Source organism: Medicago truncatula, chromosome 5, assembly GCF_003473485.1.
Source record: "Medicago truncatula cultivar Jemalong A17 chromosome 5, MtrunA17r5.0-ANR, whole genome shotgun sequence".
Classification (NCBI taxonomy): Eukaryota; Viridiplantae; Streptophyta; class Magnoliopsida; order Fabales; family Fabaceae; genus Medicago; species Medicago truncatula.
In genome coordinates, this window is record NC_053046.1 from 11220901 (window position 1) to 11246062 (window position 25162).

The 25162-nt window shown below is 33.1% G+C and overlaps 3 protein-coding genes and 1 long non-coding RNA gene across 4 annotated transcripts; 3 read left to right on the forward strand and 1 right to left on the reverse strand.

Moving 5' to 3' along the window:
* Positions 1–2007: 2007 nt before the first annotated feature.
* LOC11412832 (protein PAM68, chloroplastic) lies at positions 2008–3124 on the reverse strand. The gene is made up of 2 exons (XM_003612572.3): positions 2904–3124; positions 2008–2664 (listed from the first exon to the last, which is right to left on the reverse strand). Exons 1-2 carry the CDS (start codon positions 2955–2957, stop codon positions 2107–2109), a joined length of 612 nt encoding a protein of 203 aa, XP_003612620.2. The 5' UTR covers positions 2958–3124; the 3' UTR covers positions 2008–2106.
* A 2276-nt stretch (positions 3125–5400) lies between these two features.
* On the forward strand, positions 5401–6822 carry LOC11412333 (histone-lysine N-methyltransferase ASHR2). The gene has a single exon (XM_003612573.4). It carries the CDS (start codon positions 5580–5582, stop codon positions 6651–6653), a length of 1074 nt encoding a protein of 357 aa, XP_003612621.2. The 5' UTR covers positions 5401–5579; the 3' UTR covers positions 6654–6822.
* Positions 6823–8157: 1335 nt separating this feature from the next.
* LOC11412833 (growth-regulating factor 5) lies at positions 8158–11492 on the forward strand. The gene is made up of 3 exons (XM_003612574.3): positions 8158–8559; positions 8640–9033; positions 10784–11492. Exons 1-3 carry the CDS (start codon positions 8379–8381, stop codon positions 11181–11183), a joined length of 975 nt encoding a protein of 324 aa, XP_003612622.1. The 5' UTR covers positions 8158–8378; the 3' UTR covers positions 11184–11492.
* A 2828-nt stretch (positions 11493–14320) lies between these two features.
* On the forward strand, positions 14321–18562 carry LOC112421786 (uncharacterized). The gene is made up of 2 exons (XR_003012034.2): positions 14321–17853; positions 18221–18562. It is a non-coding gene; the product is annotated as an uncharacterized lncRNA (long non-coding RNA).
* The last annotated feature ends 6600 nt before the right edge of the window (positions 18563–25162 follow it).

Below are 25162 nucleotides of genomic sequence, written 5' to 3' on the forward strand. Positions count from 1 at the left end.
TATTGCAACTATAAATAGATGATAACAGGAAGAAAAAAAATATGCTATTGTTCGCATTTGTGTGATTATGTGGATATTCTAGGAATAGAATCTAATGCTTGCAAAAGTTAATTTACTCTTATCTTCGCCTTTTTTTTTCTTTAGGATCGAATAAAGTTAGACAATCTTTTTTTTAAAAAAAACAAAAGGAATATAGTGCAAAGCATCAATATGATATGATAGAACAATATATCCGAACAATATTGACACTTCAGGCCTCTCACCTATCGACTACAACACCCTTTAAATTTTATTCATCCAATAAATGTTATTGAATAATAATAAGAAAAGATAAAAGAGATACAAACTTGTGGGACTAACCAAAACTCAAGATAAAAAGCATAAATAATCTATACTTCATTAAAAATCTAACCAGAAAAATCCAATCCAATTGGATAAAATCTGGAGAGAAAGAGTGCAGATCAAAAGCAACAATCCAAAAGAAATCAACAAAATCTAAATTATGATAAACCATTTTTTTTTGGTCAAGTAGCCTAGTGGCTAGAGCTCACACAATTAAATTGTGGAGAAGTTGAGTGTCTGGGGTTTGAACCCCAGCCCCTGCATATAATATGCAATATTCCTATCAACTGAGCTAAGCTCACGGGGGATATGATAAACCATTTTTATTCCTTTTAAAAACACAATGACAAATTTGGTAAGTGGATTAAATTGTTTCAAGTAATAAGTTATTGTTTTCGTAGAGATTGTCGTTTTTTACTAAGTAATTTACTAAACTTATAATTAAAAATTGCAAATTGTGGGGAGTTTGCAAGATTGTTTGATTGCTACAAAAATTAAAAGAGTTTTGATTCATATTTTTAACGGGGATTAGAATTCTTTGAATATCCTTTTTGTATTTGTTGGACTGGTGCATGTTCCTAAATCAATTACTACCTGAGATTTATATTTACGATAGTCAACCGAAGGCCTACATCCTAAATTGGGTATTAAACTTATATTATGTCATATTGCTCCACTACACGAGTAAGGACTTATAGCCGAGGATGAACATCATGTGTCATATTACTCCGCTACGTGAGTAGGGACTTATACTCTCACACACGTTGTAGTTGTTAGATGTCGTAATACTCCACAATAGATAGTTGAGACTTATACTCTCACAGACGTCTTAGACGTTTAACCTAATCATAGAAGAGAAATTCTCAATCTCTAAACAAATACTCAAGCAAATTATATAACTATTCAAGTTAAATGTATGACATGAATCGCATAAATTCTAACATAGGATCAAATTCAAGTTTTGGGAATTTGAAAGGCATTGCAACTGGTATATAAAATAAATATAATTCAAATAATATAGAATAAAGGAGATTATCATGCTCTTGTAAAACAATCCAACAAATAATAAAAGTTCATCTGAATACATAATCAGTTTACAATCCAACAAATAATAAAAGTTCATCTGAATACATAATCACAAGAAATAAAATAAGAACATATTATTGGAAAAAACTCAAGTCTCATATCGGATAAATAAATAATAGTTTATATAAAGGAGACAATCCTCACTTTACAAGCTGGTTTTGTAAAAATGAGTTAGTTCCCAATTTCAACATGGTAATTCAAGGGTCGCCTTCACGCACCAAACCCAAAAAGTGTTGGGCGTAAGGGAGTGTATTGGAATAGTTTACGTAGAGGAGGCAATCCTCACATACACTGGTATATAAAAATGACATAAGCACGTTTATCAAAACATGACCTTAGAGATAAAATACGTTTCTCTAAAAAATTAAGCTAAACATATCGGTGGAGTTACTGCCAAAATACAAGCTTGCTGCTCATTTTCATGATAGTCCCAATATATTTGACTGTGTACCAAGTTTTATTGCCAACATTATTTTTAATAAAATGCAATGGTCAACATTTTTGTCAAAAAGAAAGAAAACTAAACTCCAAAACTTTAAGCCAATATCATGGTCTAAAATTGATAAAATAAAAAACATGTAAATAAGCTGATTCCTTCTACAAATGCATTAACTAATATAATCAAGTATGGTAAGACAAATAATATATAGGAAGAAAAAAAAAAAAAAAAAAAAGAAGCTAATCCTTCTGAGAACCACCTCTAAGTGATTTCCAAAAAACAGGCCAATTCTTTTGTGCTTCAGTCCATCCCAAAAGTGACCCTTCCCTCAATGGATCCCAACTAGCAGAAACAATCCCATAACTCACTCCTAAAAGTGCAGACCCAAAAAAGAAGAAAGACACAAGAAATGGAACCCAATTTGGCACATCAATTTTCAAACCAACTTTAAGATAGTAAAAAAATGGAAAGAACAAAAGTCCAACACTTAATGGAATCCCAACAGACAATGCCATTCTCCCTATCATTCTGTTTGTCACTACTTCAGGAATGATTCCTTGCTCTCTTCTATCTTCTTCTTCTTCATATTCTTCATCATCATCTTCATCTTCTTCTTCTTTGTTCTTTTTGAGGTTCTTAATTGTCTTGTTTTTTTTCTTTGGGGAAGGTCCAAATCCCTTTGGACCCTTTAAGGTTGATTGTATAGGTACAATGTGAGAGAAGTGAAACTGTGATGATCTATGAATAGAGAAGTGAGACTTGTTGGTGAGTATATAAATGGTGTTGTGCCTAACATGCTGCAGTTAATAATAATATTATAGCAATTAGAATCATAGTTATGATTAAATTGTACATTTTAAAAGCATAGTCCTATGTGGTAACATCATACATAATTCCTAAGTTGTTGATATTTCTCTATGCTTAAAAATGAGATAGAAAGAAAACATCAATCTTAAAACATTTTGAGAACTTGAAAGGAGTGAATAATAATATATGTATGTTGCAAAGTTGAATAGAGAAAAGAGATAGAAGGAACCTTGTGAAGAAATTGTGGATTGAGAATTGTAGAGGGAGTTGTAGTAGTCATCATGGTATGGTATGATATGTGTTTATGGATGAAGATTACAACATAGGTGGCATGTTTATTTTTGAGTAGAAACCCAGTAGAATAGTGAGAGTGAGATAATAATAGGTACTCCAGAGGATAAGGTTGTGAAGGATTCTATCTATCTCTCTTCCCCACTCTTCAAAAATTTGTTTCCTTTTATTTTAGGATATCCTGCATCACTAAAACGACGCCGTACTCTAATTAAAAATTAAAATGGAAACAAAATCAAGTATTTTTTCTTTAAAATAAAAAATAAAAAAATCTTGTGAAATAGCCCAGTTGACATAAACATACCGGCATACGGAGGTTAGACTTTTTTTCTTAAATAAAGAAGGTTTATATTTTAGAGCATGTTTGGTTTGAGTTTATTTTAAACTTATGAAAAAGAGTTTGTCCAAATAATTAACCTTTTGTATTAATTCATAATATTTTACTAACAAAATTTATATATTCATAAGTTGTTTTTTGTAAACTACCTTAACTAACTTATAAATTAATGTTTATTTATTTTTATAAATTATTTTGCATAAGTTCTAAAATAAGATTATCCAAACAGACCCTTATTTTAAATCTATTTACCTAAAACCTCAAATAACAGTCCATTCGGAGCTTTTTCGACGTACTATATCGAGCTACTTAAGTAAATATGAATAATATTATTATATTATATTTGTATTTTGAATTAAATTATTTTTTTTAACCTTTTTAGTAATTTAAACTTATTATATATATATATATTAATTTTTCACATATATTATTATAAATTAGAAGTGAAATATGAGTTATTATATAGTCAAATTCTCTAAAAGTTTAAGTTAAATATCTAAAGGGGGTTTAATCCCATTGATCTATTAGTTCCCTATTCTATTTCAATTTAGACATTACTTATTTAACGATGTTTATATGAAATCAGTTTTTAAACAGGTTAGTAGATCATATGAAGTTTTCAAAAGGTCTTACAAAGGCAGACTCGACCTAGCATATTCCCACCTCTAGTAGTAGTAAACAAGGGTCGGGGTTCAGATCCATGATAAAAACTTTTCGGTTAATCAAAATATTAGGATTATTCTACATTTAATTTGAATTGATTTTGAACTCTCCAACAAGTCGGTCCTAGTTCTCTTTCTCTAGTTTCTCTCTTCTATTCTCATCATTGAAGGGGTGGTTTTGGGTCAATTTTTGACCTGAAATCACCTATATTAATCTTTTTGTCTCTATATCAACTAAATAAGTGATTTTCACGCAGATCTAAGTTTTTTCCTTCGTGAGTTCGTCGTTTGAGTGTGGTGTTGTGTTGTTTGTCGTCTTGTACAATGTTGTTTAATCTCTTGTCTTGTTGTTGCGGTGTCTGTTTGGTTCATATTGAAAGACCAGTTATTCAATAAATGATTTGGGTGTCAACGTTGTAGATCCGGAAACATGAGTATTTCGATCACTTTAAATTTATCGTATTATTTGTAAGCATTTTGTCGTTGTATGTTATTAACTTTGATGTTGTAAATTTGTTGGCAGGTTTATCATTTACGTTTTTAACGATATTAAATGATATTTTCTATCAATTTGAATGAATGAATATTTTTATTTTTTTTTGTCAAAAAATAAAATCGATTTTGAGACAAAAATTATGATGTAACTCAATTCGATTTAATTTTTTTTTTCTTCAAAAAAATTGATCAAGTACGATTAAATCTGACTAACATATTATAATCAAAATAACATAAGAAAAATTGATATTTAGTTTAATTGTGAGGTAACAAATATCATTTATTTTGTTTCCGTCCAAAAGAAAATATCAACTTTCTTTTTTTGACAAATTAATGAAAATATCAATAATCTTGTTAACATATTAAACAGTATTACACAAAACAATATGTTAAAAGTAAGACGGTTTCTAAGATGGAAAAGTAGTTTATATCAAGGAAAAATGATTAAAAATTAGTCTTCATGTACTTAACTCACTTAGCAAGAAATAATATATAAAAATTTCTCCTATATAAAATCTTTTATAGTATAATATACTCGTTCTTACAACTCAGATTATTCGATAGTTGTTGATAAAAAAAAAAAAAAAAAATCATTAGTGCCACAAAACTCAAATTATATTTATTTTCTCTTTTTGTCGAATCAATATCACTTAAATGACTTATGCGTTAAGATACAAGGATGCAAGGGGCTCTGAACTTCGGCTCAAACTTGCTAACGTATGTGGTCATTAAAGTTTCGAGCAACTTTCACTCTTTGTATCCGATGTTCACATAACATCGGATACAACATCTCGTTTGAGGGGCTCCGTCGACATACTTCATCAACACTAGTAGTCGTTCAAGATTCACATCGGATCATTGACACATGACCCAATTGAACCAACCACCACCTAGTTAAATAAATCAACAAACAATACGTTAATATAATATTTTATCCTATCCTAATTAATAAGAAAATGTTTAAATCTCTTTGTTGCATTATCAGATCTGTGGATGCTCATCCTCTCGCCTATTCTCTCTCTTCAATCATATCCCACTATTCACACTTTGGACATTACATTACTAAACCTTAAAACTTAAAGTTTGTGAAGTGTAGCCAATTAATCCATACACAATACTCATGGCTGCTCAAACTTCAACCTCTCTCTTGAGATTGGAGCACATACCTAACAAAGGTAGAGGCCTTATTGCAACACAAGATCTCAAAGCTGGCCAAATAATCCTCACTGAATCCCCTCTTCTTCTCTATTCTGCTACACCTCTTTTCTCTCATACACCCTCCCCTTATTGTCACAACTGCTTCAGAACCTTACCACCTTCACAAACATTTCAATGTCCTTCTTGCTCAAACTACCTTTTCTGCAGCCAAAAATGCCTCTCCATTGCCCTCAATTCCTCTCATTCATCTTGGACATGTCAAACACTCTCTCATCTTCAAAACCCTACTTCACCATTATCAGAAAAACCTTGTGAACTTCAAGTTCAAGCTCGTTTGATTGTTGCTGCTTACAATCTTGCTATTCACACCCCTTCAAAACTTCAAACTTTACTTTCACTTCATGGTAATCCTAATGATCAAGATTCCATAGTTGATAATGCTAAGTTTCTTCATTCTCTTATCTCACCTTTTTGTTCACCCCACATGAATTTTTCAGCTGAACTAGCTGCTAAAATCATTGCCAAAGAAAGATTGAACTCTTTTTGCTTGATGGAGCCTTATTCCCAAAAGGGTCCTCAAAGATCCATTAAGGCTTATGGAATTTACCAAAAAGCTACTTTTTTTAACCATGGTTGTATCCCTAATGCATGCAGGTTTGATTATGTGGAAAGTGGTGAACCTGGTGATGAACATAATACTGATATTGTTATTAGGTTGATTAAGGATGTTGGTGTTGGAAGTGAGATTTGTATAAGCTATTTTAGGATTAATAAGGATTATTCAACAAGGAAAAAGATTTTAATGGAGGATTATGGTTTTACTTGTGAATGTGATAGGTGCAAGATTGAAGCAAGTTGGAATGATGGAGAGAACAAGTACAGTGATCTGCCACATGTGATTTTCTTATCTAAGTTTGTTTGTGATAAGGAGAATTGTGCAGGTACTATGGCTCCTCTGCCTCCAAAAGATGGTGAAAAATCTAACGTTCTTGAGTGTAATTTTTGTGGTAATTTGAAAGTTGACCTTGCTACTTAGGTCTTATTTGGATTGGTTTATCTGAGCTACTATGTACTTGTATAAGCATTTTGTGAGACTGTTTATGGAAACAATATTGCAATTATGCTATAAGTGATTGATTTTATTGTTTATCCAAACATGGTCTAGTCTTTTCAATGGAACTTTTCAGCTTTTATCTTCTTTTCTATATGTGCATTGTGAATGTGTGTGATTGCCCTTGTCTTGTAGCCATGGTTAGAGAAAGTAACATATTGCAATTCTGTGTTGCAATTCTGTATTGCCCTTGTCTAGTACTGCCTCTCTTTTAAAATGGTTGTCATTTTAACCCAAAAAAATTGTTTTAAAGTGAATATCAATTTCAGTTTTCAATGAAATAATATTTTTTTTTTAATTGTATCTTTCAATTAATACTATATACATTATTTTTTAAATATTTTTTTTTTAATGAAAAACAAACTAATAATTAAATAAGATAATTTGGTAAAATAACATATTTCTTTCTTTTAATTAATGGATTTCTTAATATATGTAAAAAAAATTAAACGACATTTATTTTAAAATAGATGGAGTATTATAGTACTCATCTCATATCTGCCCAAACTTATTATTTGCATGGATAACAACTACAGCACTTGTCACTTTGCCCACTGAATACCTGGATCAAGTTTGGCTTTTTTTATTTCTACAACTATTTTTTATAACTTTTGGGACAATATTTGCTCTATCTTTATATTGGTAAAAAACGAAAGAAAAAAAGAAAAAAAAAATAGAATAAAAGTATAATATAAATATGAGAGAGAAAATTATCAAAAAATTATATCAAAATAATTGTACAAATAACATTATTTTTTCATTAATCAAAGTATATTAAGACTTTTTTTAGAAGTTTATATAGCTAAAAAGGTCAAAGCATGTACCATAGCAAAAGTCTTTTAGACCTATAAGATAGATTTTTTTTTGACAAACCTATGAGATAGACATATTTAGTTAAATATGAAGAATATATGTTCTTCTTATTATTAGTATTATTATAAAATGCTACGTTAAATATTCAAATGAAGTTTAATTTTATTGAACTATTTAAATATACATAAAATTTCTTATTTAAATATATTTATATAAAATATGTTTTTAAGGAAACTGATAAATAATGTCAGACTTTAAAAAAACTAGCCTTAGATCTAAAAATTAAATTTATGACGATCTAAAGATCAAATTTGTATCTAAATTATTTGAAAGACTAAACTTAAACTTTGTTAAGACTAATTAGACAAAGCCTATTCTGAACTCTTAATCTTTTAAAAAATTTAAAAGAGAAACTCACAAAAATATAAAAAGGATGCAACATAAACATATCAAATGTTTCCACCCTTTTTCTTTTTAAGCAACATCTACCATTTAATTGTATTTGCAAAGATCATAAAATTTGTCAAAGAAAAAACTACAAAAGATCACAATTTTCCTTGAAATTAAATATTAAAATAATAACAATATAATAATAATATAATTAATAATAGCCTCCTTAATTCACCACCAATTCCTTGTCCATTTACCAATGATGGCTCAACTGGTTTTCTCCAAGTTAAGCTCCCCACCCTTTCCTCCTCCCTCACCACCACCACAACCACCGTCTTTATAATCTCTTTCTAACTCTTATGCAATTTTTCCTCTTCTAGATTCAACCTTTCATCATCATAATCTTCCTCACAACATCATCACCTTAAAAACCTCAAAAACTAAAACATGAGCATTCAACAACCGCCGTTGATGTGGTCTCCAACACATCCACCGTTCACTGTCTCTCAATGGCAAGAGCTAGAACATCAAGCTCTCATCTTCAAGTATCTCAAAGCTGGTTTATCTGTTCCTCCTGACCTCCTTTTACCTATTCGGAAAAGTCTTCAATTCATGTCTCATCCATCTCGTAAGTACCCAACAACGTTAATCTTCCTTATTTTGTCTCTATATTGATTTACAACTATAAAGTTTTGATTTTTGTTTCAGTGGGTTATTATGGAAAAAAAATTGACCCAGAACCAGGTAGGTGTAGAAGAACAGATGGTAAAAAATGGAGATGTGCTAGGGATGCTCATCCTGATTCTAAGTACTGTGACCGGCATATGATTCGACGTCGTTACCGTTCAAGAAAGCCTGTGGAATCTTCTTCTTCTTCTTCTTGTTCACAATCTTCATCTTCAGTTTCAGCTACTACTTCACAAGGTGGTTCTAGTGGAAGTACTAGTACTGTTTCTGCTTCTGTTACTGCTACTTCAACTTTTCAAACACTTCCTTTGCATACAAATGGTACTCGTGAAGGTTTAAGTTTCAATCTTGGGAACACCGTGCCCCACATGGACCCTATGCTTCTTCCTCTTCAGGGTTCTAAGAAACCTTATAGGTATGTTTCTTTTTTTTTTTATTCATTTTGTTGCTTTTGTTTTCAATAAGGCAACACTTTCTTATTTTGTATAACCCTTTGGTTCCGGGGGGAACAGAACTTGGTAATTCAGAGTTTGGTCGAGTCTGGTCAAGAATTGTTCTAATCAGAACTTGCTATTTTTTTTGTTGTGTGTGAATGTGGTATTTTTACTTTTTGATGTTTGATGTTTTTATTTGTTGTCTGTTTAATGTTTGAGTATTTGTTTTTTGGGGTGTTTTGCTTTGTGGGGGTTTTGAGGAAATGATTTCTTGTGAAGTGTTATTTTTGTTGTTCTTCCTTTCTGTTTACACAATTGATTTTATATCTTTATGTTAGATGGAAAACATGGTAGTTGTGATGTTAAGTTACATAACATGTGGATGTGGATCCTTATCATGTGTGTGTGGGGTGAGATTTGAGAGTAAGGTGCAAGTCATCTAGCCATAGTTTTGGAGTTAGGCTTGTACTTTATTTTGTTTTGACAAAGGCTTGTAATTTATTTTATTCAACTCGGTTTGTGTGAATGTGAAAGAATGTGTACCAATCACTTAATCGGGTTTGGCATGCTTTGGTAAAAGATTTTGTCGATTGAATTTAATTAGGTAATGCAGTGTATCGGCTAAAATTTGCTTAACTATTGACTTCATTTTAACCTGAAGTGTCTTTTTGACGGTCATTTGAAATCATGACTTGGTATTCCGGGTTTTTACTTGTTAAAATAATTTGTTGAAATCCTTTTCACATTTATTTGATACCTATGCATGGTTCACCTTTTCAGATCTTAGTGAACTAAGAGTTATGATTTGATAAGATTGGAAATCATGGGAATTATGGCTGATTTGTATAACTGAAACAATAATAAGAGAACTGATTTTGTGTGTGATAGAGTTAAAGCAATTAAGGAGAAGTAATTTCATGTTAGTCAACTAACCAGCATTTGTTTTTGGTCTTAACTTAATCCTCCGGTTCCCAAGAGAGGAGGCTCTGGTAGTCCGGAGTTTGGCCGTCACTAACCAATGTGTAACTAGCATCTAACTGCTGCATGCCACTTGATGATTATCTAGAAAGGGCGGTTCATATCTTTGAGCTGGTGTTATGGGATAATAACATGTTGAGGGAATTTGGAAATGTGCTATTTCTTTTTATATCTATTTGGTGATATGATTTTCTTCCTCCTACTTGCATTTTTGTTTGACTGTTTATTTTCTAATTTTAGATGTCTCTACTTTTATATGCAACACATTGTAGTCTTGGCTACGACTAAATAAGAAGTGTTCAATGCGATCTAACAAGGCTACACGCTGTAGTCTTGTTGTAGCCGTTTTTTTCCCTTTTCCTGGTCCATCAATAGACATTGTCATTGATACTGTGTAGATGGCTATGAAATGAACATGCTGTAGGGGAATTTTGTTTTTATTTTTTAAATTTAAAATAGAAAAAAAAAACTAGAAATGGAACAAACATTATAGCAGGAGTTTTGGTAATTTGAAGTAAATGATTTTACTTTTTATAAAGAACTTGTAGGATCTGAGGTATGAAATGTATATTAATATTTTTATGAAGGTGGATAAAGGAAGCATCTAAACTGCCTTAAGCCTTAACGATTCAACTCAATTCATGGCTACATGGCCTCAGCCTTAAACATCAGAATCCAAATTTAGTATTTTGCAATTTTTTCTTATCTATATTCAGAAGTTGTTGGTAATTTACTGAACACACTCAATAATAGGTTTGGACTGAACTCGGAAGCAGAGGAGAACAACCTCTTACAGAAAGATCTAGGATCTGTGAAGTATCAAGGTTATGACTTCACTTCAGATGGCATGTGGTATAATAACATGTCTCAGATTTCATCAAACACTGTTTCAGAATCAAGGAATGGTTCTTCCATGGTTGACAACTACAACTTCCAACAGCGAACAACAAGAGAACCTGAGCTGTTTAACCTCGACGCTGCAAGGTCCAAGGAAATCGTCTTTAACGGCCAGCTAGGTAGTTTGAAACAGGAATATCCATCCTCTCAGTCTCTCTTCAGTGACTGGCAGTGGAAGAAAGATTTAGCCTCCTCTGGTGTGGAGTATAGGCCAAGCAAGGATTTTAACACTAATCCAGATGTCAATGTTGATTGAAATGCTGCTACTTTATGAAAGCTTGCAATAAGTGTTGTCAACATCATGGTTTAATTTCCAAGCTTCAATTTTCCTACTGTTCACTTGAAGGAGGAGTTATTATGCTTTCTATTTACACGTAAACTTTGTAATATTTGATTGTATTTTCCTTTTTCTTGATTTGTTGCATTTAGTTTGAATATTGTCTGTCTTTTATGATCAAAGACTTATGATTGTTAGACACATGGTGTGTGGTGTGATATTTGAGTATTCTGAGACAAGTAGTTAAAAAAAATGATGGTTAATTATTGCATGAATGATTGTGAATGAGTAGTAACATTCTAGTACATGTTTTGTGGATCTTTGATGGCTGAAAGTGGAGAGGCAAATGGTGTTTTTTTGCATTGGATTTTAGGTGGTTAAGATGGCAGTGAAGTGGTGCTTTCATATCATATCTACTTGGTTGGTTCAGGGATTATAAATGACAAGTACAGTGGTTGTTGGATTATTAATGTTTCAACTTTGGAGTTGGAGTTTGAGTTTGAGTTTTTCGAGGATTAAAGGCGGTGTTAATGAGGTTTTCTAACCGTATTTTTGCTTTTTTTAAAGAGAAGCCAAACAAACAATCATAAAATATTTCTACAAAGAAAGATTAGTATTTTGTTTTGTATGGTAATTCATTTAAGTTTTTTTACATACAAACAAAGAAATGTTTAACATATAATGATGTTTTGTAAAAATTAATACTAGTATTCTTCTTTACTAATTAACGTATGTTTTACTTTATTTATTTTTCATTAAAAATTGTTTCTGTTTTGTTTGTGGTCTCTGACATGACATCAGCTATGTGTTCATGGTGCCACACGTTAACGTATTGTTGGATGATTGTGCCACAGCCTCACTGATTTGCCACATCAATTTAGCCACGTGGTATTATAGCTCCAATTGATGCCACATCCTTACTTCAATGCCATACTTCATGGTGATGGAGAAAAAGGTCTAATAAACCATCTTCAATCGAAGAGTCTTAAACAATTAAGATTCCATACTTATTAGGTATGATATCTCTATTGGAGAGAAATATTTTTGAAGTCTTACAAGACTTATGGTCTTACTTAAGACCCTCATTTTATAAGGAGACTCATTCTTTTAACATTCACTCTTCTTTAAGGGGACTCGTTTATTTAAGAAATTTGTGTGAAATGCTGGGTTGGAGAAATTTAATACTTATTAGGTATTATTATTAAAAAATTATAAATGAGTGATGTGTACGCGTGAGTCTCATTTAAGCATCCAAAAATGAGTGTCTTCATTGTAGATGTTCTAAGATCATTCCAATGGTGAGGTTTAATCATTTAAGACCTTGCACCTATTAGGTACTCTTATTGAGGAGAAAAAAATTGGGTTTTCTAAGATCCATAATCTCATTTAAGATACTATTCTTAAGTGAGATTTGCACTATTTTAATATTAAAAAATTAATATGTAATAATATAAAATTATTGATAGTTGATCAATAGGTCTTATTCAAGAATTTTGTGTGAGATGTTAGATTAGAGGAATTGAGTGTTTATTAGGAGTGCTACAATTAAAAAATTATAAACGTGTGATGTGTACACGTGTAACCCATTTAAGTATTTAATAATGAGTGTTTCCATTGTAGATGCTCTAACAAACATAAAATATGTTTATAAATCGTGTTTGATCAGTTAAAAAGTAAATACGAAATATAATATTATAAATATAGATAACATAACACAAGACAAAATATATATAACAAACTTTTGATATTGAACAAATTTTTTTAGATGAAACTATTTTAGCATTTTAAACAATTTATACTTGAGATAAAAGTTGTGGCGAGGTTTAAAGAGCGACAATAATTTCAATTTTTATTCTTTTTCTTGTTCTCTAGTTTGTCATTTCCTGAAATATTTTACAATTAGATATCTATCCTTTATCCTTTTTACTGATGGAATGTATCCATAGGAATTGAGAGCAAGTCTAATTTTATTTTTTAATAACTTCAATCACTGCATGCCCATGCATATCATCACTCAAAATAATAAATTGTGTCCATCTTTTTCGGGTTTTTCCTCATGAAACTCTACCTTGTGGTATGCATTTTATTATAATTCACCATTAACAAATAAAGTTTACGAATTTGAAAAATTTATGAGATCATAGTTTACATAACAGATCCCCACAGCACAGCGTCACTGAACACATTCAATTGAATAGAAGAAGAAGAAATAAGAGATTGCATGGAACCATCCAGCTCCAGTCCCTGCAGAGGATCCGGATCTTTTAATCCAATAAAATTAAATTTTGCTATAATGTGTTTGCAACCAAGCCATTGCTTGTAAAATATAGAGGTTGCATGTAATGTTGAATTACTGGTCATTTCAGTTTTTCTTGTTAATAAGTTTTTCTTCTTAATCATAATCACCTCTAAGATTTGTTAGGTCATCTGCTATTAGATTTTTATTATCGGGCCACCTATCATTTATATTCACGGTCTAGATGTTCAGTCCTAAACGTGAGAGAGTGTGATTAAGAGTCTCATATTAAATAAGAGATGATCTGATAATATATTTGTAATCGAGGACAATCTTCACCTCACAAAACCGGGTCATTTTATCTGATATGAGATTTTTTACGAGACCCTATTTAAAAGTAGTATACACAACATTAATAGAAGGTAAATATAACATTCATTTTAAAATAATTATTTTTTGTCGAAACGGATATGAATTGGTATGGACAATGCATAATATATGAAAGGTCTGAAGTTTAAATCCTCATCACAAAAAAAAAATGTATTTCCGTCTTTGAAGACCATAGCTCATTAACCAAATTTACCAAACTAGTGGCAACCAAATGAAATGGCTTACTCTCCCTAGCCTTCCATTTCATGTATCGTCAAATTGCCAATACCCACATGTGCCTTCAATGCCAAGCCAACTACTCCCAGCCAACTACTCTTACTCACTCCATATATGGCATATATCATGCCAAACATGCTTAGCAAAAACATTTAAATGCTTGTGGTACCAAACAAAGATAGAAAGTGGTACCAAAAAACATATAAATGCTTGTGGTACTAAACAAAGATAGAAAGTGGTACCAAAAAAACATATATACCTCTCATGTGGCTAGTAGTGTATTATGTGGCTAGTAGGCTCCCACAACGTATATGATATATATTTTTTTTTTGAAGGAAACGTATATGATATATATATACCTCTCCTATACAATTATATCAAAATAAATAAATACCTCTCCTATCCTATGCAAACAATATCTCTGGCAAGAAGTCTATTCAGGAACAAACGTCAATATATATGAATCGGGATCGCAGATCAAAAAACACAAACCTCATTTCCTGAATCGCACCATCGCTTGAGAGTGATGACAATCATCCATCTCTGACCTTAGTATATTCTGATTTCTCTCTTCTCTCTCGTTTTTGTTTATAATCCTTATATTTATCTTGCACAATCAATTTTAAAAAGTAATTAGGTTTTGTTGTTTCTTATATTATTTATCGAGATTTACACCTAACCTTTGTTCTGCAAAGAAACTTGACAGGTGACACATTTAAGGAAAATAATATACGGCTGATGGTCAAATAAAGATCACGTGGGTTGGATATGTACCACATAGACTTGCCCTAAGTTTGATCAAATTTGTTACGATTTGAATGTTGTCTTCAATTTGTGTTTTTTACTTGCTAAACGCCGGCGGCGATCCTATTATTTCTTGCCCTCTCTGATGGATTTTCTTTGAATCGTAATGATGTCGGTGCTATTAGTCCTTGCAACAACTGATGTTGTTATCTTAATGATATCTCCAATTCTGTTTACAGGGATATTTAAGAATAGATGATTCGATTTTCACACCAAAATAGTTATTCTATTTTCTTGTTCTTATTTTAAATTTGATTGGCTTGATGTAGCCGGTGGAACAATTTAAATGATTCCTACTCACAACCTTGTATGTATGGATTTTGCTATGTAAACTGATAATTAAAAATTGGTTTCTATATGAAGTTACCTCCTTACCTTCTTAAATTGATATCTATGTGTTTTGCTCTTTTTTGTCGGTGCATACTAACACATAATACTTTGATATCATTAAGATATTCTAGTGGAATAGAATTATTGACGGTGATAATTACTATTCTGGAGACAATAGATTGGACTTTCATCCTTGATTTCATTACTACTACAGCAAAGGTATTGTACTTCCTAAGTAATTTTCAGGGCCTCAAGATTCAACAAATGAACTCAACTTCTCCCCTACATCAACCCGGTTATCATCAGTGAAATGTATGGCTTTCTCTCAACGCCAACGACGTCAAGATCCAATCAACAGAGGAGCTCAATTCGTCACCATCATAGTCTTCCTTATAAACAGGCGGATATCATATACAATCATGAGGAATGAGCCCGAATAAACGCTCAAAACAGCGAGGATCGAATAGCCAGAACGCCGCCTCATTCAAAAGAAAATTAGCAACAAGTATAGTAAACACCGCATGTGACATCAAAGAATTTGGAGCTGCACAAAACGCCCCTGGACATAGCGGCAATCTTGAAAAGACGACATACTCTCTCTCGAAGTGATTCCCCCATCTTGAAGCAACTCTTTTTCGAAGGAATATCAGGTTCTATATATTTTGAGAAAATATTCTATTTGATTTGAAGAAAATTTATCGCCTAATATATGTTGAGAAAATATTATGTTTGATTAGAAGCAAATTTATTGTCCAATATATTTTGAGGAAATATAAAATCAGTTTTACCAATGTCCAGTTCGCAAGACAACGACAATGTTACATCCACAGCGACAACAACAATCAACAATTGGGAAGTAGGCGAGCTAGTCCTAGTTTAATAAGTAGGTGAGCTAGTCCTAGTAAGTAAAGAAATAGCATAATACAACTATGATCATATTCTATTGTAAAACAAATTCTATTATTAGGACAATTATTTAACAGCTTTAGGTACCCCCGTGGCAGAAGTAAAGTATAGTATTATTAAAAGGTCACACATGAGGGATTCTGGCAAGGAAAGTCTTGGTATTTAAGAGGTCCAAGTGACCCATCTCTCTTTCCTGGGAACCCCTTTTGTGTACCATTTACTTTGCGAGCTGAACTCACTACTTAGTAGAAATAGAAATAAGAGAATAATAGTGCTAGACCCACGTAGAAGAATAAAATTGAGCAGAAGATTTAACTTCATAGGAGAAAGTACCAGTCAAATTAGAATTCAAGTTAGTGGGAATAAGAGAAGAAGTATGAAATTCTGGCTACGTTAGTTTAAAATGTTTCAACACTCGATCAGACAGATTCAGATGTTTAACAGAAAGTTTGAAACATTAAACTAACATCAAACATTAAAATCATAAAACAAGCAGAAAAGAAAGAAGGCACAGAGATTTGTTAACCCAGTTCGGTGCAACGTCACCTACTCTGGGGGCTACCAAGCCAGGAAGGAAATCCACTAGTAGATCGTATTCAACAAGCTCTCAGCAAACCACGTTTGCACTTGATGACCTAGACTCTACCCGTAATGACTTCAGCCTAAGAACTCCTAGACTTGAGATCTCATCCCACTTCCTTATCTCTCTAATCACAGACTCTGTGATTTACAAATCAATAATCAAAGTACAATAGAAGTCACCTTCAAAGACAATAACAACATACACCTTTGTTTCACAACATTAGTGCAGTCTTACAATCTACCTATCTCCTTGCTTAAAAGCTCTGGAGTAGTGCACAACTTACAACTCAAGTGACAGTCCTTAACATGTATCAAATGACACACGAAAGGCTCACAAAAAAATGACTCAAAATCCTAGACACTCTATTTTACTTAGTGACGGCTTGAATGGTCTTCAGGTCTTGCAGTCCTTCCTTCTTATACTGAAGCAATTAGGTCATCATCATTTTCGGGCTCCAGAAACAATCAGGTGATCAGTTACGAGTCAATGGTCCAAATAAGGAAACTTACCATAACAGGCTTGGTACATTTAATTGGACATTATGATCACCTTAAACGATATTCCTAAGAAGCTTGCACAATCTCAGGAACTTAAAGTTGTTCTGATCTTCTCCTTAAACACGCAGGTTTGACCAATCAAAGATTGGCATGGACTTCCTTAAATAGCGCAGGCGCGTGCGTAGAAGTAGGCGAGGCGCAGAACACACAGCCAGGCCTTGATGTCGGAACATTGTGTTCCACATCCGATATGAATATTTGTTTTAGGCAAAAAGAAGCCAACATACAAATATCCAACAAAGTATAAAATAAAACGAGTGAAGTGGGCGAGCTAGTTTAAATCTAATAAGGAAGTAGCAAGAAGACTTAGTTTCCAATTTAATAGATAAGGATTAAAAACACAAGGTTATCAAATAAGAAAATTAGCAAGAGAATGAAAAGAATAGGAAAGGGAGTAGAAAATATGGGTGAGTTAATAAGAGAAGACAAAGGGTAGTTATTTCCCATGATTGCATATGATTAAAGGCTCCTTTATTTTACTAACTACTTTGAAAGTATGTAAGAATTGTTATATTTCAGAATAATCAAGGTTGGGATACTAAACACGGCCACCAAAGATCATATTAACAAAAAGGGACCAAACAGCACGCCAGAAATAAATCGCGGAAAAAGAGCACATAAAAAAAGGTTACGATGAAATATAACAACCTTTTTTTTTTAATCTCGTCATAAATGATGGGTCGTTTTTCTTTTAAAAAAATTACCAAACCTTTTTTTCCTTTCTAAAACATGTTGTAACCTATTTTCACTAATTTTTTTAGCATTGCTATATAAACATACAATTGTGAATATGCGAGTAAAATTTAGCCAACACAATAAGATATTACATTTGAGAATGAGATAGTTGTACAATTATGAATATTTGTTGTGGCAAGCAAGACCACTAGAGAATAAGAACATGGAAAATAATAGCATATAATTTATTTGTATTGCAAAATGAAAAACTTATTTTTTATTAAAATTCCTATTGTCTGATTCGGTTTGGGTTGTGCAGGTTTTAAATTATTGAAACTGAAATCTAACCGAAGAGATGTGGATTGATTAAAATGAAAACCAAGACTATATATCGACCAAGTTACCTAACACAATCCATTTTGTGCCTTTGTGGTTTAAGTTGGTTGAATCGAGAAGGTTGAAGGATTGACTGAAACGACGTACACCCTTAAATGAGGCAATCCGAAGATGATCATTTCATTTTATGCATATCTATGTACAAGTATACAATTTTTGTCAATCTACGCAACAACAGACAATCCATAGACAATCATTTAAATTGTTGCCGATCTACACACTAATAATCAATCTAGAGACAATCATTTTACCCTTTTTTCATTAAGCAACACTCAACTTTGCGATGATCATGTTGTTTCACCTGCTCAAAGTGGAAGAAAATTTCCACACTTTTTGTTTGTGGTGTTCGAGGTTCGAACCCCATACTTTACATATAATATATCCTTACCAACTGAGTTAAGCTCACGGGGATCCACATTTTATTTTATCAACATGCACTCAATTCTTGTGATAAGGTTTAATTGTACAACTTTTTTTGTTAATCTTTGATAGTTTGAATTTGACTCTTTTACTTATTTTCTTGAAAGACAAAATTCAAGTTCTTAATTTACTTATCTTTTACAATATGAAAACATCCGTTATTCATATTTTCCAATAAAATATAATTAAATAGGGGTCAGCCATAGAAGTACCGTAATTTTATCCGATAAATTAAAAGAATTCCATCAAAATATAGGTGATAATTTCTGTTATATCATGTTTTTCCATCATTGTTAATTTCCTTTTAAAAAAATTAAAAGGGGGTTAAAGTGAGATAATTTATGTGGTCCATTAATTTGAACCCATTCGCATAAGTGTCCAATGACATTTTTTCTTTTCTTTTCTGCAGGCAACAGGTAAAAATATAAAATAGAAACAAACAAGTAAAACAAAAAAATCATTCTTATGCAAGAGTGTTATGTCCTTGAAATGTTTGCAACAAACAGCTTGCTTGTTCCTCTCATTGTCTTTATAGTGCTATATTCTTCACCAACCATTCAAGTCATGGGAAATTGAATTTGTTTATTTTCTCTTCCATGTCTACAACCAATGAAGCATGAACACAATATGAGTATCGGATACGACGCGTATTCAATCGGATACAACTTTAAACTTTTTTTTACGAAAATTGAATGGACATTTATAGTTTTTTTTTTTACTGAAATTGAATGAACATTTATAGAAAATATATTTACATTAAAACCTGTTGGAACAAAATGTGTTTAACAATAAACCTTAATGAGTTTTGATGATAACAAGGTATTAAAAATTGTCAATTGGACTTTGCTAAATATTTGTTCAAGTGTACAGGACCATAGACAAGTTTGATAATTTTATAAGGTCTTGGAAGAACAAAAGAAAGCGAAAGATTCAACATAAAGAGAAGCCTAAAGCGTCTGAAGAAAACTGCCTCTGAAGTTGAAGAAGCTCCTTAAGTAAAAGTGCTCCTGAAGACAAAGTGCACCAGATGACGTCATCAGAAGCAATTTCAGAAGCTAGTCTATCAGAAGCCATTTCATCAGAAGTTGTATATCACCAGAAACTGCAGCAATTGCCCAAAGTTTCAAACAAGTTGTTTATTGGATTCAAACTCATCTAAAGAAAGCGAAAGACTGAAGAATAGTGGCAACGACTATTTTGAAGAGATTTGAATGCATTGGATGCTCAGCCTTCAAAGAGCGTTGACAAAGTACTATGTACGAAGTGTATAACCACTACCTCCACTACTCTGTTTTTGTCTACGCTACAAGACAAGAAAAACAGCTCTGCCTGCAGAAATGTTCCTTCAAAATAAGAATGGATTTGAACTTAATTCTTCATAGGACAACATCCAAATCAGGCAAAAAATCATTGGTGATTGATCAAGGCTTCAGAACGACTCTATTGACGTGCTTAAAGTTCTCAACGACTCTTTCACACCTCTATATAAAGGAGTGAAGACGTGAAGATAAAATAGACACAATAGACAAAAAGAGAGAAACTCACAACAATTTGAAAAGCGTCCAAACTCTGATAAATTGTGTTTCACATCAAAGCACTTAGAATTTCTGTGTTCATTTGATATATCTTAGAAATTCTTAAGTCTAGAGAGTCTTTCAATTGCATTGTATTGTGAACACCACTGATTGTATATCAAGTGTTCAAACTCAAACAATTTTCTGTACAATTCTATTTGAATAGAAGTCTCTTGCTTTAGTGCTTGAGCATAAGAAGTCTCTTGCTTGTGTGCTTGAGTAAAGGAAGTATCTTGCTGTGTGCTTGAGCATTTTGAAGTCTCATACTAGTTGTAGTATTGAGCAGTTGTAATCAGTTGTGATTATACTTAGTGAAACTCTCCTTGGAAGTGCAAGGGGGGCATGACTGACTTCCGGTTTGTGGAAGGAACCTGTATAAATTGCATGTGTCTTTCTTTCTTTTCTCTTACTCTGTTTTATTCCGATGTGCATCTGAATCTGAACTTCACATCAGAAGCGTCATCCAACAGCTTCTGATGTGACTTCAGAAGAAGATTCTATATTGAGAAAAAGAAAACACAATTCAACCTCCCCCTTCTTGTGTTTTTCTCACCTTCAATTGGTATCAGAGCTTGCTCTGTTATCAGAACACTTAATAGTGTACCAGTCAAAGATCTGAGAAAAACATGTCTACTGAACCTGAATCAAGATCTGGTGCTGCTGTTTCTTATAATTACGATACAACTGACAAGAAATCAGACTCTAGAAAAGCTCCAAAGTTCAATGGAGATCCTGAAGAGTTTTCTTGGTGGAAAACCAACATGTACAGCTACATCATGGGATTGGATGATGAACTGTGGGATATTCTTGAAGATGGAGTTGGTGATCTGGCCCTGGATGAGGAAAGAGCAGCTATTGATAGAAAGAAGCACACCCCTGCTCAAAAGAAGATATACAAAAAGCATCACAAGATCAGAGGAATCCTTGTTGCTTCCATACCTCGCACTGAATATATGAAAATGAGTGATAAATCCACTGCTAAGGTACTGTTTGCTTCACTCTGTGCAAACTACGAAGGTAGAAAGAAGGTTAGAGAAGCAAAGGCACTTATGCTAGTTCATCAGTATGAGCTGTTCAAGATGAAGGATGATGAGAGTATAGAAGAGATGTGCTCAAGATTTCAAACTTTAGTATCTAGACTGCAAATACTAAAGAAGAGCTATGTTGCTTCTGATCATGTGAGCAAAATATTGAGAAGCTTGCCTTCTAGATGGAGACCTAAGGTGACTGCCATTGAGGAAGCTAAGGATCTAAACACTTTGAGTGTTGAAGATCTTGTCAGTTCTCTCAAGGTTCATGAAATGAGCCTAAATGAGCATAAGTCCTCAAAGAAGAGTAAATCTATTGCTCTACCATATAAAGGAAAGCCATCTAAAGCATACAAGACTAGTGAATCTGTAGAAGAATCACCAGATGGAGATTCTGATGAAGATCAGTCTGTAAAGATGGCCATGCTTTCTAACAAGCTTGAATATCTAGCAAAGAAGCAGAATAAGTTTTTGAGCAAGAGAGGTAGCTATAAGAACTTCAAAAAGGAAGATCAGAAGGGATGCTTCAAACTGCAAGAAGCCTGGTCATTTCATTGTTGAATGCCCTGATCTTCAAAAGGAAAAGTCAAATAGCAGAACGAAGAAACCAAGTTTCAGCTCAAGCAAATTCAGGAAGCAGATTAAGAAGAGTTTGATGGAAACTTGGGAAGATCTGGATAGTGAGTATGGTTCTGAGAAAGAAGAAGCTGATGATGATGCAAAAGAAGCCATGAGGTTAGTGGCAACAGTGTCATCAGAAGTTGTACCAGAATCTGAATCAGATTCAGAAGATGAAAATGAGGTATATTCCAAAATTCCCAGACAAGAACTTGTTGAGTCTCTCAAGGAACTTTTATCACTATTTGAACACATAACCAATGAGTTGGTTGATTTGAAAGATAAATATGTTGCTTTAATGAAACAACAAGAATCAACTTTATTGGAACTGAAGGCTTCTGAAGAAGAACTCAGAGGGTTTGACTTCATATATACCACATATGAAGACAGACTCAAGATTCTTTGTCAGAAGCTGCAAGAAAAGTGTGATAAAGGTTCTGAAAACAAACATGAAGCTGCAAGGTAGCTTTTATGATTTACAGCATCAACAAGAATAATGGTAAAGGGATTGGATATTCTGAAGGGAAACCTAAAGAATATAGTCTCAAAAACTATTGTGATTGTATCAAGGATGGATTGAAATCCACTTTTGTGCGTGAAGGTGCTGAAGCTAAAACTGTTGTTCAGTCAGAACCTGAAGCTTCTAGTTCTAAAGCTAAGATTACATCAAAGCCAAAGAATGTTTACCGTTGATTGAGTTTACTTACAACAATAGTTTTCATTCTAGTATTGGAATGACACCGTTTGAGGCCTTGTATGGTAGGAGGTGTAGGACATCGTTGTGTTGGTTTGAGTCCGGAGAGAGTGTTTTGTTAGGACCGGAAGTTGTGCAAGAGACTACGGAAAAAGTTAAGATGATTCAGGAGAAGATGAAAGCATCTCAGAGTAGACAGAAGAGTTATCATGATAAGAGGAGGAAAGATATTGAGTTTCAAGTTGGTGATCATGTGTTTTTGAGGGTGAATCCTGTGACCGGTGTTGGTCGTGCTTTGAAGTGTAGGAAGTTGACTCCTCGTTTTGTTGGACCGTTTGATGTTATTGAGAAGGTTGGGGTTGTGGCGTATCGGATTGCGTTACCACCATCTTTGTCGAATCTTCACAATGTGTTTCATGTGTCTCAGTTGAGGAAGTATGTGCATGATGCGTCTCATGTGATTCAAGTGGATGAATTGGAAGTAAGAGATAATTTGACCGTTGAGACTTGCCCGGTTAGGATTGAGGATCGTGAGTTGAAGCGTTTGCGTGGCAAGGAGATTGTTTTGGTCAAAGTGATTTGGGTTGGACCAACCGGCGAGAGTGCCACTTGGGAGCCGGAGAGTAGGATGAAGATTTCGTATCCGGAGTTGTTTCCTTCAGGTAATTTTCGAGGGTGAAAATTCTTTTTAGGGGGGGAGAGTTGTAACAGCCTGATTTTTAGCTAGAATTATTTTAAATACTTTTATTGTGTGTTTTATGTGTGTATATGTGCTTGTGCTTATTTAATTATCATTGGGTGCATCTTCATGGGTTTCCGTGTTAGAAGAGTATTTTAGTAATTTTGTGAGAACGGGTAAAATTATAATTTTGGTGGGAATTATTTTTAGTGATTAGTGAGGATGGTTATTTTACTAAGATACCAGAGTAAAACTTAGATTTTACTGTTAGTGACATTTTACCGTTATTAGTTAAATGGCGTTAGAGGTATAGAAACATTTTGATATAGATAGAAATGGGTTAAGTCCATTAGGTTTGGGTTAGGCCCATTAAGGGAGATAACATTAGGGTTGTCATAGAAAATATCTTTCATTCACTTCACTAAAATTTTCATAGAGAGAGGGAGGTAGAGAGAGAAAGAGGTGGAGAGAAGAACAAGGGTTTTGAAGGGAATAGCTTGAAGAATCAAAATTGGGGTAAGCTAGGAGCTGAATTGAAGCAAGAGTTAGGGTTAATCATCTTCAAAGGTAAGGGGGTTAGTTATTATCATAATCATGTTCAATTTTTGCATTTTCTCATGTTGTATGAAAATGGGTTGATGAACAATTCTTGCTAAATTCGTGCTCTTGCTGTGATGCTATTTTCTTGTGCATGAATTGATGATTATGGTATGTTTGTGGGTGAAATTACATGTTTCAAAGTGTGTATAAATGTTAAGTTATGAAATTATACTCAAGTAGTGAATTTTAATATGTTGTTGTTGAAATGAGATGTGATTCATGTTCCATTGATGTTGTTGCTATTAACTGATGTTGTTGTGGGTGGATTATGACTTGGGTATACATAATTATGGATTGATGATGAGAAATGAGATGTTGTTGTTGTTTTGTGAAAATGGGTCAAATGGTGATTTTGTTTAAAATGAAGTTTAATTCAAGTTTTTATATGGAATTGAGTGTCTTTTCATGTTTAGAAGCGTTTAGACGAACTTTGGGATCGAATTTGGATATTGGGAAGTCAAAATTTGGGATTTTGGGGTGAAAATGGATTTTTCTTGTAAAACTGCATTTTTCTGAACTGTGCACATCCGCCAGGCGAGCTTCTGGCGAGCTGGTGGCGAGTAGCTACTGCCTTAGCTCGCCATGGCAAGCAAACTTTTCGCCAGGCGAAATTGCCAATTCCAGCATCCCATGTTTTCGCGTTTTGCGTCGTTTTCACTCGTTTCCGTTTTGAATTGGCTTCTTTTGATGTAAACATGAAAATTTTAGATAATTTTGTTAGCTTTCTTATGGCTTTGGTTTAACGTCCAAATGATTTTTAGAACTTGAGTTATGATCAAATTACTACACATGGGTCATGTGGATTTTTGTGAAAACTTATCATAACTTTTTCTATGAGCCGTGGAACTTTTCCAAACTTGATATTGGGTCTAAGGAAGTACTTAGAGTGAATAATTGAGTATGCATTTATGTATTTGAGGATGTGAATGTGTTGATGGTTTAAGAAATATTTTAGGCGGAGTTGAATTGGTGAAACTATATGCGATAATTGATGTTGAATGACATTGTTGATTATTGATAATCATGTTGATGTGTGATGATGAATACTATGATCTAATTGTGTGCGGGCATGTTTTCTTGATAATGCAAATGATGTTGTGATGAACAATATAATTGGGTGTCGTCCTATATATTGTGTTGAAAATTGTGATTGTGTCGCATTATCTAGTATTGTTACATGTCCATGCATCATAGTCGTGTGGCTGTAAAAGGGTTGAACTCTTTTACTTCGAGATTATTGTAAGGCAGGTGT

What these genes read in the sequence shown, in the direction of transcription:
- LOC11412832 (XM_003612572.3), bottom strand. Translation starts at nt 2,957, where the DNA reads ATGATGACTACTACAACTCCCTCTACAATTCTCAATCCACAATTTCTT. An exon ending in ATCCACAATTTCTTCACAAG is followed by an intron (nt 2,665 to 2,903) that starts GTTCCTTCTATC and finishes TATTAACTGCAG; the next exon opens with CATGTTAGGCACAACACCAT.
- LOC11412333 (XM_003612573.4), top strand. Translation starts at nt 5,580, where the DNA reads ATGGCTGCTCAAACTTCAACCTCTCTCTTGAGATTGGAGCACATACCT.
- LOC11412833 (XM_003612574.3), top strand. Translation starts at nt 8,379, where the DNA reads ATGAGCATTCAACAACCGCCGTTGATGTGGTCTCCAACACATCCACCG. An exon ending in ATTCATGTCTCATCCATCTC is followed by an intron (nt 8,560 to 8,639) that starts GTAAGTACCCAA and finishes TTTTTGTTTCAG; the next exon opens with TGGGTTATTATGGAAAAAAA. An exon ending in GGTTCTAAGAAACCTTATAG is followed by an intron (nt 9,034 to 10,783) that starts GTATGTTTCTTT and finishes ACTCAATAATAG; the next exon opens with GTTTGGACTGAACTCGGAAG.